Source organism: Haliaeetus albicilla, chromosome Z (genome assembly GCF_947461875.1).
Source record: "Haliaeetus albicilla chromosome Z, bHalAlb1.1, whole genome shotgun sequence".
NCBI classification, from domain to species: Eukaryota; Metazoa; Chordata; class Aves; order Accipitriformes; family Accipitridae; genus Haliaeetus; species Haliaeetus albicilla.
In genome coordinates this window covers 24,637,366-24,657,806 of record NC_091516.1, presented here as the reverse complement: position 1 = coordinate 24,657,806, position 20,441 = coordinate 24,637,366, and the positions used below count along the sequence as shown (strand labels likewise).

At 39.5% G+C, this 20,441-nt stretch overlaps 1 protein-coding gene across 5 annotated transcripts in view; it reads right to left on the bottom strand.

Annotated features, from left to right (window-relative positions):
- Nucleotides 1–20,441, bottom strand: part of ADAMTSL1 (ADAMTS like 1) — a 482,116-nt gene that overhangs the window by 117,211 nt on the left and 344,464 nt on the right. For all 5 annotated transcript variants that reach the window (XM_069777337.1, XM_069777336.1, XM_069777338.1 and 2 more), the window contains 3 exons: nucleotides 14,755–14,881; nucleotides 8,622–8,696; nucleotides 5,470–5,627 (listed from right to left, as the gene is read on the bottom strand). In XM_069777337.1, the coding sequence (XP_069633438.1) occupies nucleotides 5,470–5,627; nucleotides 8,622–8,696; nucleotides 14,755–14,881 (360 nt within the window). The remainder of the gene's footprint in view (nucleotides 1–5,469; nucleotides 5,628–8,621; nucleotides 8,697–14,754; nucleotides 14,882–20,441) is intronic.

The window sequence follows — 20,441 nt, the reverse complement described above, 5'->3', positions numbered from 1 at the left end:
GGACAGAGAAGGGAAATAAGGATAACCCTTTTATGGGCCATCTTTGATAAAAGTAAAGATTAATAGAGTAGGACACTAGGAAAGAGGCAAATGATAATGACAGAGATCACAAATACAGAAGTAATGGAGAAAGGAGGTAAACAGCAATAATAATTTTCTGTTTCTCAGAGTGGGAAACCCAGAAGGAATCAGTGAAAATATTGTACCAAGGTTTTAAAAATGAGATGTATTCCTTATTTTACACAGTGCATAGTTCATTGTGGAACTCATCCCACAAGCTAAATGTAGTCAAAAGGGTAAATATAGCACAAAAGGGCCTACAGAAATTCCTGAAGACTGGCTCATTTGAGTCATTAAACACAATAGTCCAAATGCAACATGAGGGTCAAGAAGGAGGGTCTATGAGCAGAGGGTAACCTTGATCTGTTTCTTGCACTCTTTCTTTCAATGTCTGAAACCAGTTCCTCCGTGAAACCGAAACCTGACTGAAGCAGACTTTTTGCTTGACCTAGTACTGCAGTTCTAAAGTACTTACAGATGGAGTATGTTGATAAGGAGAATGATCATGTTCTAAGAACTATTAATTGAAATAACTTATATTGAACAGGCAAAAAAAGGTAGATACGAAATAGAATCTGTACACTGTTTTCAAAAAGACTACTACATGTCTTTCCATAAATTTTACCACATTTGCCAAAATAGGAGAAAAAGGGTAGAATTTTTCTGAATTTGTCACAAGATCTAGTCAAGATAAATAATGATTAGGTCTCTTTTCAGGCTGGTCATTACTTGTGAGCATGACCTAGAAATTATGACAACAATTGTATTTTTTTTTTTTTGAAATTAGGAAATCAGAATGCAAAATTGTTACAACTATTCCTAAAAACCAAAGTATTGAATGCAAACATAGGTTGATAAAAGTCAGTGGTGCAGACCATGTTACAGAAGTGCTTCAACCTAAGTCCAATCTGCACTCCACAGAAGTGACCTCAGGAAGACACATATCTCAAGAAGTAGTATTGTTTTATGATGAAGTGACTATATTCCAATGGTCTCTTCTAAATTAGGCAAAATGTTTTGGTCTTTTGACCTTGATAACACAAAACTTGATTCAATCATAACAAAACTTTAACTCTTACTATTTCTGTGTGCTCAGCCTTAATTCTAGCTCATCCGCCCCCAGGAGAACCATCCTAACCCTGATCTGCCAGTGCTTCCAAATATAGATCCTTCACCACTTCCTGCCTGACCTGCAGCCTTTTCCCAAACATGAAGCATAATCTCCTCTGGAAACCTTTGCCAACATCAAAATTAAATTACACAGAAGACCCTTACTGTCATCACCCCCAATTCTCCTATCTCTAAAATCCAACAATAAGCCAGCCATAAACAGTAGGTCCTTGCTGCTAGAGCAGATTCCATCTTTTGGCCTCTGCCCTAAAGCAAGTATTGAAGTAATTTCTTATTTCATTCCACAGGGTAAATCACTGTATGCTCCTGGTTTAAAAGTGATTATTTAATACAATCCTGACACTAGACTGACAAGGCCCATCAGCCTCTATGCCAGCTGGCTGCCTGTACCTGCATTATCTCCTGCATGCCCTTGCAAGCCCCAAGAAATCAACCTTACTTTCTTTTGTTAACCTGGACTCTAGTCAAATGCATTTCTCTCACCTGCAGTTTCTGCCAGTGCTAGATCACAACGGAGATAAGAATTGTCTGGCTAGCTCTAGTGCTCTGCATAACTCAGCATCCAGTTTTGAGCTCTATTTTATGACTTTTTGGACAATTGTTGGCCTAAATCCTAATCTCAGCAGTAACTCTGCTCAGTGGAACCCAGTCAGCACCATTTCTGAATCAGCCAGCAGTACCTCCAGCCACCAGCACAAAAAAAAATAGCCAGGCAGTCTCTTCTGGCAGCAGCCCTTAACCAAAGCTTGTCAGCCCTACACTACAAAAGACAACATCAATACAAATCCAATCCTAATCCAAATACCTCTGACAGCCTCCAGGGAAACACTTATGTGATCCAACCCTATACACCCCTGATGCAAAGCTGTTGGTCCATGCAGGTCCTCTCAACAAACCTTCATCTTGATACCAGGGATTGAAAATCAACATAAACCTAGTCACATCTAGATCTAGGCCAACAGTGATTTCTCCTCCAAACCAGGCTGAAGACTGGACCACACTCTTTACTAGAGATTGTTTTAAACCTGCTGGTCTTTGGGGCCTTACACCTCAGCCACAGGGCTAGGGCCCTAGCTATGCAAAAACCACAGTCTGAAAAACAAACCCTAGCAAGCTGTACTTTGCCAAACCTAACCCTTCCCTGGCACTCCCCACTGGCTGTTTCATTAAGCCTATAACTCAGGTGGTTCATATTTGCAGTGCTGATTGCTTTAGTCAACCAGTGATGACTGTTAGCATTACATTATCAGCTGTAGACCCCACCTGACAATATTGATTCCTCCTGCTCAAAGGAGTGCAGACGTGTGACATGAAATGGTCAGTCCAATTTTCTCTATTTTGTGTCTGAAATGGACAATATCGACAGAGGACACTTTTTAGAATAGACAAGTGAATATGTGACCTTGGCAACACAGCAGATCAGTGGCAGCTCTGCCAATAAAGGACAAGTCCCCCTATGTGGTATTACTGCTCTGTTCTCTAGACCACAGTGCCAGCCAGAAAGATTTCCAAGTGGAAACTGACCTTCATCTCACCAGGATTTTAACAAACATGACAACTTTTTCTTTTAAGAAAAAGGCATTTCTATTCATGTGAATCAGAATTTTGTGTTAAAAAAATCAAAATGGGGAAATCCTCAGAATTTAGAAGCCAAATTCAAGTGGAATTTAAATTTGCTGGCATCTTTTCCAGGTCTTCTGCCTTTCAAACATTAAAAGTTTATAATGGAGATTTCTAATTCTCAAACTATGAATATAAGAAATAAGAACATGAAAAACTCCAGCTCTATTTTGTGATAACCCCTTTATTTTTTAAAGAGAGCGCTGCTCTACTGAATTATTTTTAACATTAACATAGCTTGTGAAAAGACTGCCAAGAGTTTAGCACTCAAGGAATGTACTACTGACTATTACAAAGTCAAGAAATCTAGCAATTACACAATTCAGCTCCTACAGGAACAGCATGAGGTTTCTTCTTGCAATTTTAAAGCACTCCATGTCACCAAGAAAGAAACTTAAACGTCAGCTCCGACACTGAGTTTCTACTTCTGAATTATATCCAGGTGTCTAACATTACCTCTCTGAATAAGACCATTCAGGGTCAACTGAAAAGGATTATAACAGTCATTCTGGAGACAATGGTCCTAAAACTAGAGTTCTGCTACATCTACAAATTAATTTAGATCTGTTTGCATAAAAACTGCCTTGTCCTGGGAAAGTAAATCTTGACACCCAAAGAGATCCCACTTCGTAAGAAAAACTTGCTAATACCACAGAGAAACCCTTCATGTGATTTAAAAAAAAAGTACCTTCACAAGCTGAAGGCAAAATAGTCACAGCTATAGTAAGTATGGAAAGCAGTTGCCAAGTCTGACATAACTGAGGTATGCACACATTTTGGTACTCCTGTGTTAGCCTTATTTGTATGTACACTCCCATATCCAACAAAACCTAACCAATGAAATATCCAGAAGCTAAAAAATTTTGTTAGAAAAATAATTAAACAGTATAGAATAATATCCTTGTTGCATGAAGTAATATCTAAAGTATCTTCTACAGCTGTTTATTAAAAAACTAAATGTGACTCAAAGGCAAGGAATTTTTAAGTGCCTGATCCAAGGCAAAATCTAATGCTAACCTTAGAAAAGATCCTACAACTGTGAACAGGTGTTTTGTTTGGACATTCTTCCATATCCACTTAAGACAATGGATATGTCAATAAATTAACACCTGCTGAGCCATGCTACTCTAACTTTCAAAAGGCGCAAACACATAGCAGAACTATTAAAATAGTTTAATCTCAACTCAGTAGTGTCTGTTCTGCCTGTGTGTAGCCAGCTTCTACACTCATATTGGACAGACAGTCATCATACAAAGAGGGTACTGCCTTTAATTTAACCAGCGCTTCTTACCTAGCGCTTCTTACCTTGCTTTGATAGAGAAGGAAATGCAGGCACCAAGGGATAAAGGTATTTCACCTGTCATAAAAGATAACAGTGGAAACACCAGGAACACAGTCCAACCCTCCTGTTACCATTTCAGGGCAACTGGTCTACATGACCACCTGTCCCCAACAGGTTTGTTCTAACCAGGCTGCCTTAAATCCATAGACAGCACAAATAATGCAAAGTGAGCAATACTGTTAACATCGCACTGATGTTCATCATCTGGATATGATCTGTAATACAGGTAATGTTTTAGGCATTTTGAATTGACCAGCATCTGTTTTATTAAGGGTTTTTCTTTCTGACCTTCAAAGAGAAAGGAATGCATTCTTCAGGTCAGGCTTCTCCTTGTGAACCAGTCCTGATAATTGCAGCCTGCTTTTTGTGCTGTTAACATAGCAAGATGGGTAGGGGACAGTCTACAGGGCTCTGCTACTTCCTGAGTTAACCCATTCCAGCCCAGCCCAGCTTAACCCAACCCAATCACTTATCACATTTTCCAGTTCACTGTTCAAACTTCTAGCTGCCATCAGCTCTAGGTTAAAGCAAATGTCATCTACCCTTGGGGCCCATGGTGAAAAATTTATGTAGTCCTGGACATGATACAGGTTTTACAGTTTTACAGCTGAAATCCTTCAAGTTCCTTGGACCTACTGGAAAAGGATTTATTTTACTGTAATTCCCAAATGTTCATTTTTGTATGTGTGTTTTCCCACAGAATGATGTGCATTGCTTCCAGCAATGTGTTTTATATTACCTGGAAGAATAGAAATGCTCTAATGGGAGGAAACAATTTTATTCTTATTGCCAGTGCAACACAAAGCAGAACTTCAAAATGACACCATGACTTCTTAAGCAAAGTCATCCCATTTATTTTGGAGCTTGGGGACCTCATTCTCCACCCCCTTACAGTCTTCTGTGCAAGTATGCTAGCATAAAGCCTACAAATTTTGGGCCAAAGATACAGACTTTCTTTTTCTTGCTTGTCACAGACAAAGCAAGCTGCATGTCCTTGTTTTATAGGTACCTCAGCAGCACATACAAAAAGTAATCTGCCTTTTCTTGTAATGAGTTCATCTTTTCTCTTTAGGCCACACATTGGGTATGCCTTTCTTGGCATAAACTCAGCCTCTTTTCCGAGGAGAGTCCAATGAGGCTTTCATCAGATATTTAACTATAAAGAATTTCATGTAGAGTTCAAGAGCTAGCCTGGACTAGGCTTTGTGGTAAATGTCTACAGGAAAATTAAGATCTAGAAAAATCTCTCTCATCTTTCTAATGCATCTTGTCTTGCTTTATGTTGCTTTAAGAGGTCAACGACCAATGACCCTCACCTTGATAGTGAAGTCTGCATTGAGAGGCCCTGATATTCTTAATATCTCCTTGTCAGGAAACTTCTGGAAGTCGATGCTAGAATTCTCCACGAGGAAGGAGCCTGTGGAGCTGAGGCTGTTTTCACTCTTCACACCTTGGAGAGTCTTCGTTTCCAAATCTGACAAATACAAACAAATTAACAGGAAACTAGAGCATTAAAATTTAAAGAGTAAGTGAGAGCAGAAAGAAAACCAACACAAAACAGTGGTGGTGCAACTTTGCCTCCTAAATCAGTCATAATGAAACTTTTTTGTTCTTTTCCACAGTTTATTCACATTCCCATACTTTCCTTTTTTTCTCCTCCATCTGCTTTTTGGCTTTGTTCAGCCCTTAGATTTCTAGCTCCGCATTCACCTCCTCACCCACAGGTCATGTTTTTACTCTCTTGCAGACATATTAATCCATTCCTAGTTAGGCATATTTGCTGTCATTTAACTCACTCTCAGTAAGTCACGCTTGTATGGGGAGCATGACTTAGACCTTCAGCCATGAGTGCTGGCTTTGTTAAGTTGCTGTTCACTCTTTCAGTTCAAAGGTGGGTCACTAACCACATGTTGCTGTGGCAGACAATTAACTGAAACCAAGACATCCAGGAAAGAAAGATCAGCATGATAGCAGTCCTGCCTCCTCTCCAGAAGTAGTCTGATCCATCCCAGTGGAGTAGGAAGGGAAGGTGAGTGCTGAACCCTCCTGAGCTCTCCGTCTCTCTCTGCATTCACATCTCCCAAAAGTGGGCACTAATTCAGATACTGTTTGTTAGCAGTATTTCTGATTGTTAAATCATAATAGATGTATTAAATCATTTATTAAATGGAAAAAAACATCAGAAAGTAGATCTGTTCCATCGTCTAGCTAGCCTCCCCAACAACTCCAGATTATGCTTTACAGCACGTTCATCAGAAAACTGTTTCTTGTGGTTACTTCAAAGTGACAACACAGTTCATCATGAAGGATTGCAAAGCTGAAGTCCTTTCACATGTATTTGTGAAATTATGCACAAAATCTCCCACACAGAGAGGCAGCTAAGGCAATATCTGAATTAGATGGGGATATACTATTAATCTGTGATGGAATCATGTTTTCAGAGACAGTAAATGGGAGAAATGTTTTTATTAGCAAGTATTAAGTTGTTAATTAGGGGAAAAAAGATAATTGCACTAATTAGACTGCTTTTCAAGATGGGTCATGGGAATTAATTCATGAAGGAAGTTGCTGAGGCAGTACACTAAGACTTGCTCTGTATTAATGAATTCCTTGGTTTTCAGTGAGACTAGTCTCTTCCTTTGTGATGCACTTGGCCATATATTTATTTCTGGAGAAGGCTGCATGCATCAGGGATAAATATAGTTTTAAGACTTGTGTGTATATAATTGGCCTCCTGTTGACTTCTCCCACTACCATAGTTCACAGGGCAAAATAGTCCCTCCCCCCCAACTGGTTGTAGCTCATACATACATAAAATCCTTTAATGGGTGAACAGAAAGATTCATGGAGATATCTGAAACAGGAAAGCAATGTATTTGGACTTATTCATGTTTACACAGAGCAGTTAATCTAAATCTCAACCAGTGACTCAGGCAGACCTTGCTGATTCAAATCTTTTTGTCCTGAAATGTGATACGGCCTGAATGAAGACAGCTTTAGATCAATCCCTCCTGCTAAAATCTCATTTTGCTCTAAGCTGTCTTATAGCTTAATTTAACTAAAAAAATAATAGAAGTATAACATTTTTCTACCTTGGAAGAGAACATCTATACTGGGAAAGAAGACAGGAGAGAAAGGAAAAGTGCAAATAATTTACTGGGAAAGTAATAACAACCATACTGGAGCCGCTCAGGAATACCCGAAGGGCCACTTAAAACTGAAGTATAGGCAGCATTTGAATTTTTAAGTAAAACACAATATATTTTTTCTTAGTTTATAACCTGTAATTTGCTGGTCTTTATTCACAGCTCTAAATCTAAAGAACCATTAAAAGGTTATGGAATGCCCACTGCTTTCTCAACACAAGCAGTGAGCTACAGAACAGGACTGATAAACCACCCCTTATTTTGCCACTCTGTACAAATTCTTTGGGCAACAGAAATCTGGAGAGAGTGGGAATGATTTGGTGTTTCACCTCCTTGTTGACACTAATGTTTGCATTTACGCTGACAAGCATAGAGGACTCCTAACTGGTCCATGCTGCAGGGAAGTCCTATTACATTTGGAAAAGAAGGGGAGCCCTACTTATCTTACAATAATTTGTGCTTTGAGAGGTAATGAAGTACAGTTTGTGTCTTTTATGACAGTAAATCCCATTTACCAACACTGTAGTGTTCATATGCTGCTGATGAAAAAAGGAGCATCTTGTGAGTAGCTACTGCACTGGAAGGTAAGAGAGAAGGATGCAAGGAGTTTCTATTCATGAAATAAATGGATTTGCCTTCAGGTCTCCCAGAGTATTCTCAAATCCTGAGACTTTTCTCCCAGAGAAGGGATACACAGCTGCTGGGATATGCAGATCCCTGTCAGATGAAGCAGGGAAGTGTTATAGCCACCAAGTGATGGGCTAGCAGCACTCAGTGGTCTTAACTCCTTGGAGCAGTATGACTACTAAGGAGCTTGTTTTGTCTCGTGCATGCTGTTTCTGATCTTTAGACTGTGATTTTGTGTGTGTGCCCCTGCGCATCTGTATGTGCATCTATGGGAGTGAGAGAGATTATCATAACAGAAACATGTGTTAAAGTCATGAGCAGCTTGACGGCTAAGCTCAGCTGTAGGGAAGCTTATACTTTACTGTCCTCAATATTTGTTCACTCAGTGGGATTTATTTTATTAATTTTAAACAAAAGCACTTGGCACCAAATGAGCCAGCTAAAGGATAAGCAAACAGAAATGACTGAAAAATTATGGAGGGGCAAAGGATTCTGCAATGTTGGCCAAGCTCTGCCCTGAAAAGAGCATGTACCACTCATGTAATGGGGTCCGAGGAGAGCTTCTGAGGGCAGGACTCATCCCTGTGTTGAAATCAGTGATCTGAGAGAGGGAAACCAGACTCCACAGTGTAAACAGAGCACTGCAGGTTAGCAAGGCTTTCTTAAACAAATGTACACTAACTTTTTCTACTTACATAAATGATCTGGTCCTTTCAGCACGAGGCGAACTTGCCTGCTTCCATAGGGAACAGCAACCACTGTATCATCCACTGTGGGAAGGCAAAAATGCATGGAGTAAATAAGCAAAGAAATTCCAATCTGTTTTCAAATAAGCAGTGAAATAGATGCTTACAAGATAGTCAAAAGAAAAGCTTTTGGACCAATTAAACAAGCCTATGAATTATGAGATAATATTAAAAATCTGAAAAAAGAACTTGTTGAATGTGGTAAGAACCTTCTACTTAGAAGAACCCAAACCTGTTGATATTCTTTATTCTCAACTCCTTCACAACCATTTTTGGATTTCACAAGTAGCTAATAGCTTTCTATTTCACCACGACTCCACTTAAACCTCTTCCAAGTCTTTTGAATTGGTGTTTGTGGTGAAGTAGACAAGCATAAGCTTATTCTGATGTTTATCCAGAATAGCCCATTCCTTCACTTGGCTCTTTCCCAGTGGAACCCTACAGCTTCTCCATAACCCTGCCCATGCTATGTGATGATCTCCCACTGCCCTCAGGCATGCCTTCCTTTTCACACCTTTTATTTCAATGACTAGAAGTGCTATAATTCTGCTTCCCTTTCCACACCACTAACAGAGAGCCCCTGGAAAAAGAGAAGCCCATTAGACTGTCATGTAAACAGGTCTTAGAGCAGGATCTTGCACCTATGCAGCCCTTGGGAGCTTTGCCAGCTGGATTTAAACTGAGGTGTGAATTAGCATGTAGGTTACACGCTGCTGTGAAAGTTAGTTAGGTAAGCATGTCTAAAGAGGCAGCAACGTCAGTAATGTCCTGAAGGGAAACAGGAAGGAAAAGTGTGGAAAGATGATAGAAAATGCTCCCAACTCTATGCCAGGGTTGTGGAGTGGGTGCCCAGAGAATGCTGAGCTGGACTAACCAGCAAGCCTAGGTTCTTCATTCACCTTTCCCTGTCCTTTCTGCCTCCTTCTCCTATACCTAGAAGTCAGGAAAGAAGAAGTATGCATGTCTAACAGGAGGGGTTTTTTTGACAGGTGGTAGACATGACAGGAATGAAGCCCCTTTCACTATCTGTTCATCAGAACTGTTCACATCTGTGTCATATAATGCCTGCTAGCAAGAATTATAGCTCTGGTCTCAAAGCAATGTGTTACTTTGTCAGGTAAGGCTAACTCAGCCCATAAAAGCATATAATCTTTCATCCAAACATATGAGCTGGGTCCTTAAGTTTCTGACCAGACTAAACTGGGAAAACTGTTCCAGCCTAGCTAAATCAGGATTCTCAGTTACCAGCAAAATAGTTATTAAAGAGGCAACAGAAAGACAGAAAGCTACAAGAAATGGGGACTTCTTTAAAAAAACATATTCATCCAAACCTATAATATATCAAAAATATGAAGTAGAGACCTTTTAAATTTTAAATTCAGTCATGCATCATAGGAATTTCTGACCCTCTTATATTGGAGAGATTTATGGAATGAAATATCCATACTTTTGTGGCCTCCTAATATCCCAGAAGTGAGGGGAAAAATGTAGGCAGTCTGATAAATCCCTGAGTATCATGAGACTTGCATGGAGATAAAGCCTATTTATGTGCCCAGGCTCTTCTGAATGTTGTCTCCATTTTCAAAATCTGATTTGGTATGTTTCCTCAACCCATCCAAAAATTTCAGTGTCTCCTAAGACTTCTGTAACACTGGGGTTAAACTCTATTCAACACACGTTCTGCTTATACATATCTCTGATACCACAATAATTAGCAAAGATAGACAGCTTTCATTTCTACACAGAATTCAGGTTTTCTATTTGAAAAGGCAAATATTCAAGTCTTACAAAATTCATTAAATATTGGTATTCTAATGCTGATTTTACTGGTACCATTCTGGTACTCATATTCAAGATACCCAGTAGATTAAATACATTTTATCCATGTGGGGGAAGAAAATCCATGAGCGTCACTTATCATTTTGCTGTATATATATCACATTTATTGGAATGAGTCTGGGAAAACAATACCTTCAATTTTTCAAAAAATATTAATGGTCTTTTTACAAGTCTTACTTAAAGACAGTCCCATGTAATTATTCTATTTGACTGTCTCTCAGTTATGAGCTCTGTGCTGGAGAGCTAACAACTCACTGATATGTCACAGATAAATTGGACAGTTTAAAGATCACACAAGCTTATATATCACATATTCTTAGCATGTCTCTTCTGCCCCAGGGTATTGCTAGGTCTATATTTCACCTGATCTTGTTGTTGCTGTCCATTTGAAATCCTAGCACACTTTATGTGAAATGCAAAGCTCAGTAGGTTTTATGCTTATCACAGTGCTTCCTGCTTTCACAAAGCAGAAGCAGAAGGGACTGAAGGATAATTTCCTGAGGTTAACAGTGATAAGAAGGAGACATTTCCTGTGAAGAGACGTGAAAGTAAGCATGGTAATATTTAGTCACAGCTCCCTCCAACAATAAGCAGAGATGAAGATTGTGGAGCAGCTGTGTGGAGTACTCTGAAGAAAAGGCGCAAAGTGTGTTAACAGGCAGTTGGTTTTCTCCAGAGAAGATGCATAGGGAGGCAAGGGAGAGTCCCAGATAACTGAGAGGACAGTGGCCCAGGGCTGTGAAGAAAGTGCAAGGATTCAGGCAAAGGTTATACGTCAGGTACATACATTAGATTCCTGTGAGAGATCAGTTTCTTCTGGTTTTGGATTTTGAATTTGGATTTTGTCCAAATAGTCTAACTGTCAGTTCTCATGATGAAAAATGGAGCTGTTTCTATTTCCCCATTACTGTTGATATTCAATGGAAATCTGGAACTGCATCTCTTTTTGACAGCCATGGCAAAAGTAATCAGATAAGTATCTATCCTGCCTCAGCATAGCAATTTCTGCAAATCTCTTTTAAAAGTAACCTACTTCACTAGTAGATGTCAATCCTTTTTTAGAGAAATACTAACTTTGCACAAGGTGATCGGAAGAATTCACCCACCACTTTTGTGATCAACTCTTCAGCTCCTTGGTGAATACAAAGAAGCCTGCTTAAATACAGCTCATCTCTATAGGAAGGTACATACACTCTTTCCAAAAGGAGGTATTATAAGAAAGAGAAAGATTCACTTTCTGCAGACTTAGAAAGATTGAACCACTTAAGTTTAGGACTAGGAGAAAAGGAATGAACAATGTTTTTTGTAGGTTTGTTTTTTTTTTTGTTTGGGTTTTGTTTGTTTGTTTGTTTGTTTGAAATAGAAACAAGAGCATAGACACAGGTGCTTCCTTTTTCATAAAATGTAGGAGAGAATTTGACATCACATTGCCTCTTGCCCTGCTATGCTTCTGTTTCTGAGGCCACTGGGAGATGTATGCTACCCCTATAAATACTGAGGAAGCTGTTCCCATAGCAAGTGCTAAGTGTTTAAAAGCTCTATGAATTTCTTCCTAGTACTACCCTTCTCCTATGCCTCTGCCTGATATAAACAGCATGGAGAAGGGAATGGGATATGAGCATCAAGAGAAAATGAATTCAGGGTGATGAGCTCAAGACTGTGTCTGGCATGGTTTTGAGATATAAACAACTTTAGAAACTATTGGGACAGCACTGGAAAAAAGGTTATTGACCAATTTCCCTAGCACAGTCCTCAGAATTGAATGCTGTGCTCTGTTAGGCAAATAAAAATCCCAAGTAAGCCCATAGAACACCTCTGCTGATATCTGGTCACTGCTGCACAATGCCTCTTCTTTTTCTGACATTGTGTGGCAGTCTGGCTCACATAGGCTTTTAATGCCTTGTTCATACCATGGACAAAATAAACATTATTCTTTCAAGGATTATTTTATAGAGGCAACTTGGAATTAAGCTATTGACTAGCCCAAAGTAATCCAGTCATTCCAGCAAATAAATTAGGCCCTGATCCCTGATATGGTTATGTAGATACGTTTACAGAGACAAATAAACAAGATGCTGACACAAACATAGTGCCAAAGTGACAGGTATTTAAACAGTGCTGAGGAGAATAAAGGCAGAAAATAAACACAGAGTAGACTTTTTAAAGCTTTTCAACATTTAAAATCTCAAATTTTCACAGCACGTACATAAATCATTGGGAGCAAACCTCAAAAAGAATTCATATTAATTCATATGTGAAGATTTGTAAGTGCGCCTTTACAATTGTAAAAAGCCAATTTAAAGGAGCACTAACTATTGACACATTCGAAATTCACTGTATTGCCTAACAACATGTATGTCTACAGCAGGGGGGAGAATAATCACACATGGTTTATACAGCATGCATACAAAATCTGATTATCTACTTCAGTCCTGTATAACAATTATTTGCATCCATGCTCCATCCTGAACAATCCATTCTCTAACTTTTTTTTTTACATTTGTCTCACTCAAAGACTATGCTCTCTGCCATCTGCTCTTCTACCTGTATAGCATTCTTTATATTTAACAGCAAACCATTGGGAGTAGGGACTTCATGTTATTAACATTTTCGTACTGTGCATAATATATTAGTGCCTTTATCCTCAGTAGAAAAGAGATGAGCACCTTTTTACCACAAAGCAACTGAAAAACATTGAATTATTCCTACAGGAAAAGACATTTGCCAAAAAAGTTCATAAATACTATCATGTCTCAAGTAGCCTGGAGATTTCTGAATTTGTTCATGCACATTGCAGAAACAGTAACAATAAGGTGAAATTCCATTCCTAAATCTTTGTGAATTATGTCCTTTGCACTCTAATGTGCAGTTCTGCCTCAGCAATGGAGCTCTTATGAGGATTACTCCTTTCCTTCCTTCATACAAAACAGTTTTTCTTTCTTCCTTTCTTTCTTTCTCTCTCTCTTTCTTTCTTCCTTTCCTTCATTTTCTTTCTTTCTCCCTTTGTTCCTCAGTTTGTTCCTTCATTTGTTTCTTCCTTCCTTCCTTCCATCCTCCTCTCTCTCCCCATCTTCCTTCCTTCCATACTCCTCTCTCTCCCCATCTTCCTTCCTTCCATCCTTCTCTCTTTTTCTTTCTTCTACTCTCTCCCTCTCAGTTAGCAAACACAGACCCAGAGGTGCACTGTGCTAGCTACTGCTCTGTTTGCTGCACTCCACACCCAAGCAGTTATTCCCTGACATAGAGAAGCTTTTGTAAAAATCACCTCTCACTGCTCCTAACAGAAACCGAATGTTACCTATACAGGAATCCCGAAGTGTACACACACTGTCTTCAGCAGATATTACACTGCTATTTGAATCTTTTAGGTCATAGGTCATGTGCTATTCGACACTGGGAAAAGTGCTCCAGAATGGTAGAGCTGGTCTGATTAAACTCTAGTGCCACTGAGTATGGCTGGGGGCAGGTTTGTAGGCTAGTACACATGATTCCTCAGGTGTGTCTACATAGGCATGAAAGTACACCTACCTTTTTACCCTTCCTTCATACTGACCAGACATGTGCTATCTCTCCTCCCAAAACTTTCATAGCTCCATCTATGGTGCTGTAACGAGGCTGGAAAGCCTGCCTAGGGTCCAGGATAAATGAGCTCTGTCACTGGGGCATGCTAATGCTACTTTACGACTCATGAGTTGAAGCTGGCTCAGACAGTATGTGGGAAAGCCCACATCTGTCCGTACCCATCCATGTAGGCACCTCCTGATGGCTTAGGCACCTCAGTCCACCCTAGGACTCAGCCTGCAGGCAGACATGCTGCAGGTGTAGGGCTGGGAGGAAGCACTGTGACAGGTTGCCCCCCCCTTCACCCCCAAGGGACCCCCCTGCTGTACAGCAGCATAAAGCACTCTGTTCAGAGCAGCACGGACTGTGTCATATGCTGAGCCAGCTAATATAGCAACAGCAGTGTGGCTAGAGCCAGCTCTTCTTGTTCTCCCTCTTCTCCCAAGCAACTAGCTAGCGGAGATGGGGAATATACTGGTGACTTTCCACAATCCTTTGTCCACCCCCACAGCCAGAGCTGGATTTTGAGCAAGCCTGATTTAACCCAAGAGGGAAGAAATTGTGGGGACAACCTGACTGACCACGATCATTCAACTGCCTGAGTGGGGTGAAATCTAGCTTCCAAAACCCAAGTATTTCACCAAGAGTGGAAGATGGCACTTTACGACAAGAGACAGCTTACATTTATTTGCTGAGAGCTGGGACTTATACTGGCCTCGAACCAGCCGGCAGGTGGACCCGTCGCCATTGCAGACCCCACAGTTATCTTCCTTGACAGCGCTTCCCAGCTGGCGGTCACAGCCAACGATCTGGCAAGAAAAAAAGATGTGCAGTTCAACGTGAGCACTTACTGACTGACTGCTCGATCCATCTCTGCAACTAATTACTGCCAAATTTCTCTCTCAGCATCTCTAGAGGGCTATAAAGTACCTTAACAATGAGAGAGGCTGCACAAATCTGGCTGGGATTTTGAACTGAATTCAGACGTGAGATAGTGAGCAGGTTAGTACTCAATGGCTTTTGCAGTCCAGAGAAAGAAAAGACTATTGTTGGAGGTTGTTTGTTTAGGGCATTGTGAACATTTCTTGGTCAGAGTCCTATCAGAAATTACACTTGCTAGAGTTTCACAAAGAAAAATGCCTGAAATAATAGATAAGAAGACAGCTAGGAAGCAGACAGATAGATAAAAGAGCAGCCCAGATAAATAATAACATGGCTTGAGATCTCAGTGAAATTTTACCTGCTATGCAGTTGGGAAAACCATGTGGTTTTAATTATGTTTAACAATAATCCCATTCCACACTATCAATGCCTGTGTTCAGACATTGTTAAAGATCTGATAAAGAAGGAGGGAATGGTTAAAACAAAAGAACTGAGAGTCAGAAATGCAATTACCTGCTCTGAAACTGGCTTTATGCTTACGTGCAAATTGTTTGGTTCAAAATTCTAAAAGTTTAATAGATAAACTAGGCTTCTCAGTTTGCAAAAAACCTGTAGCTCCCAGGACAATCAAATATAAATGTATAATTAAATACATTTAAAATTAAATACATTTAAAATTAAATAAATGGAATATAAATTTATTTAGCACAGTGCTAATGTAAGCTTTTTGTTTGAACTTTGAATTCTGCATTCAAGTTATGAATTTTGCACATAAAGAATTGAAATCCAAGAAATTAAGCAAGTCCATACAGTGTTATAATTATCTTTATACATACTAGAAAATGAAAGGCCTTCTAGCATTCTGGCATGCAAAGTAAGCAATGAAAAAATATTTCTGTATAAATTCTACTTCTGAAGAGTTTGTGTTAAGACTCTTAGCCAAACAGAGAATATATAAAACATAAAGAATTTTAAATAAAGTGCTTATTTCAGCTTTAAATTTTCCTGCATCTGTGAGTCTCACTTAAATCAGAGAGCTGGGTCCTAGAAGCTGATAAGAACAAATAGGGCACTTATCATCCAGGCTCATAAAAGCTACATGTGTAACTCGCATACTGAAGCATTCAGGCTAATATTTCTTATTTAAGCAAATCTATGTGTGCAGAATTGCAGATCTCTGCTAGGGTGAGATGTACTTCTGGGTTTGACACTTTCTCTTCACTTGCCTGTGAAAATGCAGGCTTTGATTAATAACCAGTATTTACTTTCAACAATTCAATTCCCACTTCTAACATCATTATTTTACTAGTTGCACAATAGCAGTTTTCTTAGTTATCTGTCATATTGATAGTATAAATAATTTAATTTAAATCATTATAGGTTTAGGTTCAGGCTTGATGAAAGCTATCATCAAATTTCTTTGACTTTACCCACTTCTACTGGGTCAGAACTGGGTCAGTCTCCTGTGCTTCTGCATTATATTATGATGTCTCCAGGGGAATTAATGATGGCTAATGGAGTAACAGTCATGCATAAATGATACCTTTCCCTGAAAACCTAGTCATACCAAGACTGCAAGGAACATTTTATCACATTAGAAACACCATGACAAATAATGGTTAGATAGCTGAAGCAAAGTTAAGATTATCTTGACTGTGACTACTCCATACAGAGCTTCCAAGTACAGATATATAAATTATACCAGTGATACCATGTAAGATTTAGGTCTATATTTTCTGAATAAGAATACCCCTACAGGAGCTGAACCACCTTTGATATATGCAGATTCACTTGCTTTAACTTTCTTAAACGTCTCTGTATAGACAAATGTGAAAAAATCACTTGCATGATCTGAAAACTGTATGACATAATGCCTACAAAGCAGATGAATTTCCTTCAAGCGCATTACAGATCACTAGCACTCACAGTGAGAAAAGTCCTTCTGAGGAACCCAGATATCAGAGGAAAGGCCAGAATTCCCTCTCATATCTGCTCATAGCATATTTTATATTCACTCAATGGTTCAGTCTAGAGTGGTATCCAAATCTATATGCTTTCACCTATTTTGAAAAGAACATGTGAACTGCCTGGATGTGAAAAGGGCTGGATCTTAAATCCAGGTAGGAGGCAACCAATTTCAAAACCAGCCTTTACTACTTTAAAGCCTTTTTAATTTCATGAATCATCAGCTCACATGTTGCCATGGGCTCTACTCTGATTAAAGTTAATTTATAAATTGAGCAATTTGGAGCTAGGTCACAACATGTGGAGGAAACTGCCAGGAAATTCTCAGGTGTGAAAGGAAGTTATATTGAGGTTCATTGTTCTTTTTGAGACGGACACCATTGCATAGCATAAAACCAATTCTTTTTCTGAAATGCTGTATTTCAGATAGAAGTAGGAGCAAAACAGAGACCTCTTGTGAACACCAAAAAATTATATGGTATGTACAAAATGTGTTTTAATCTTCCTGTACTTGGTAGTCTCTCAGATAATTTTACGTTATTAGATATTTTGATGAAATTAAATGAATTTCCTATTTCTCCCCAAGGTTTCTGCAGAGCTTTTTGCTTTACTCCATTAGATTATCTGTTTTAATAGATATCCAGAGCTCTGGGAATATGTATGAAATTTTCATTGAAAACCCTTATGAGGAATTAACTAATGCCCGAAATAAAAAATGTTCCAAGTTCACTGCTTCCCCTCCCCCCTTCACTACCTAGGGAAAACCTTCTTCCATCTTTTGGAGGTAATTACATTCAGTAAAAAGTTGGTAGTGTTTGCAATGGAGTCACTGATGCTTTAAAATGAAAAACACTACTCCAGATCTCTTATATTACTTTTTAGTAGCTCTTACATGAAAACATTATATAGGTTGGACTCTTATAAAAGCAAAAGATCAGGCAAAGAAATATTAAAGTGTTCCTGAAAAAATACACAGTTCATGAGAATAATAACTTTTGTCTCTATGAGCAGAAGAAACATAGGTTTGGCTGAGTTGAGATGAGAATATGTCATTTCCGTAATATTATTTTCACTCTCCATCAAGGCTGCAGAGAACTCACTGCAAAAGATGAAGGTATGGGTGAAAATATGTCACCATCCTCCCAGAAATCTGCAGATGGTTAGCAAGGAACTGGAAGGCAGAATTGTTTCTTTCAGCATCTACCCATAACATGAACAAAACACAGAGGTGAGGTTTTGGGATGGCTGTTACCAGGGATGCCAAAGATGTAACACACTAGGAGAGACCCAGCTACCAGGAGAAGTAGATTCACTTAGGCTGCAGAACTAGAAAAGCCTGCCAAGACACTGACCTATGGGCATATTCATCTGATTAGGGGTGGCTGAGGACTCATCATGAAAATAAGCATCACAGGAGATACTGCTTGATCAGCTTGGTAGGCAAAGGAGTGAATAGGGATATTGTACCTCTAATCTACAGCTCAGAGTAATGGTTTGGTGGATACAGTTCAAAACAAAATACTGACATTTTTGAATCAGAGGTCTGGGGAATATTTCAGTCTCTGAAAAGCTTTGAAATGTCAACTCATCTTGGTTTGAAACTAGAACCAATGTTGAAATTCTGAAGTTTCTGTGGGATGGAAACTTCCTTTTCCAATGCATTCTAGTCCTGAACTTAATATATCCTGGGGGGTTTAGGGAGATGAAGCCTTTTTCAGTCTATAAAGGGCTGGGTAGGAAGCCCCCACCAGGAATGAAAATGGATTACTGCAACAAGTTATGCCTGGAAATGTTCTGAAGTAAGCAGTTTTCATACTCATTTCTATTACATATTAAGCTTCCTCCCCTTAAAGCAGGGTAATGAAGCACAGACTTTCCACACTGAAATCTTTTGAGTTTCAAATTGCTGAAGTGCGGTCAGAGGCTTGAACTGCAGATTGTTACCACACAAAATGTCAGAAGCAGCTCCATTAAGTTCCCTGACAATCTAATCCAAACCCCATTAAAATCAAGAAAATGCACTTATAAGTTCAATAGGCGTTGGATGAAGCTCTTGCATATTTCTAAAGGTGTTCCTATGAAGCTCATTGCTATTGTGGCTAAATGCCCTTAGAGCAGTAAAGGCAGATAATGCAGAGCTCTGGAGGTCTCTCAGGATATGGAAGATGTCAGCCATGCAGTACCAGAGTGAGGAAATCACAGGTGAGTACCAACTCCTTACCCAGTTCTTTACCACCTCTGAAGTGAGTTGATTTTTTATCTTCTTATGGGTTTAGCATAAAGAAGTTAGCAACAAAAACCCAGAATAATAACAGCTAATCCCTAGCTGGCCGAGCCTGTATTGTTTTCTGGCATGAGATACCACAGTTCTGCTCAGAGGTAAAGATTCCATATTACGTTTTAGGCTGAAGTCCCATACTTCATGCTGAGTTTGGTTCTCTCCCCAACTCCCACTTTTACTCCACTGACAGCCAGTGAGTTGGCAAAACAGAAAAACAGGGATATTCCTGACTCTGAGATACATTCGCAAAATAAGTTTTACAGGACACTGCAAGAAATAAGATGCTCATCAAGTTAGCAGAGCAACTGCTCATGTATAGTTTAAAGGCATCAGGCTGTAAGTCCGACAACAGGAGTTGGAACTAACTCACTGAGTGCGTGCACAAATGTTATATGTGTATGTGTTCCCCTTGTGGACTTGAACTCTGGCTCAGTTTAGCAGATTTTTCCAGAAATAAAACCGGACCAGCAGTGACAGGTTCTGCTCCAGCCCTGCTAGCCTAGAAATGCCCTGAAGTAAGAAGTTTTCATAATAATTTCTATTTAGTATTAAGAAACTTTGGGCAGGAAATAATGTAATAAAGCAAGCTTGCAAATCTAGCCAATTATAAACAAATTTCTCTCTGTTTTTCAAAGGGCATGTCTGCAGTTCAAACACAAGAAGTTCTGAGAATCCGAGAAAAACAAAGTTGCCCTTCGCATGGATACTAATGTGGGGCTCAATCTGAGACTTGGGTTGATTGTCACTACTCAGCTGAAGAAAGTTTTGGATCAGAGCCACTGTTTCAACTGCGTCCAAAATCCTGTTTTACAATCAAGATGAAGAGTTGTTGTACTTTTTAAATTATTGTGGAGAGAACAAGCTCCGGGCTGTACAGCAAACTGGAACTGGACTGGTGTCTGTGATATGGAGACTTGCAACCCCTGCCAAAGTGATACCTGCCCTTCAGTTCACTGATACCTTATGATGACAGTTTGCAGCCTCAGCATTTTTCTGGCACAGCCTGCCAACATTATCCTGTGACAGGCAATCGTGTGCAGCACCAAGTACCAGGCAGGATTCTCCTATGTCCCAAGGAATTCACAATCAGCAACTATAACTGAAGGCTGTAAGATGATTTTCACAATGGCAAGGCAATTTGTAACTGTGCTAGTAACAGTAGGCCCAGTGACAGATGCAGTCAATGTACTTGCTTGGCACTTGAGCCAAACATAACTTGCAACTGTTCAGGCAGCGTAAAC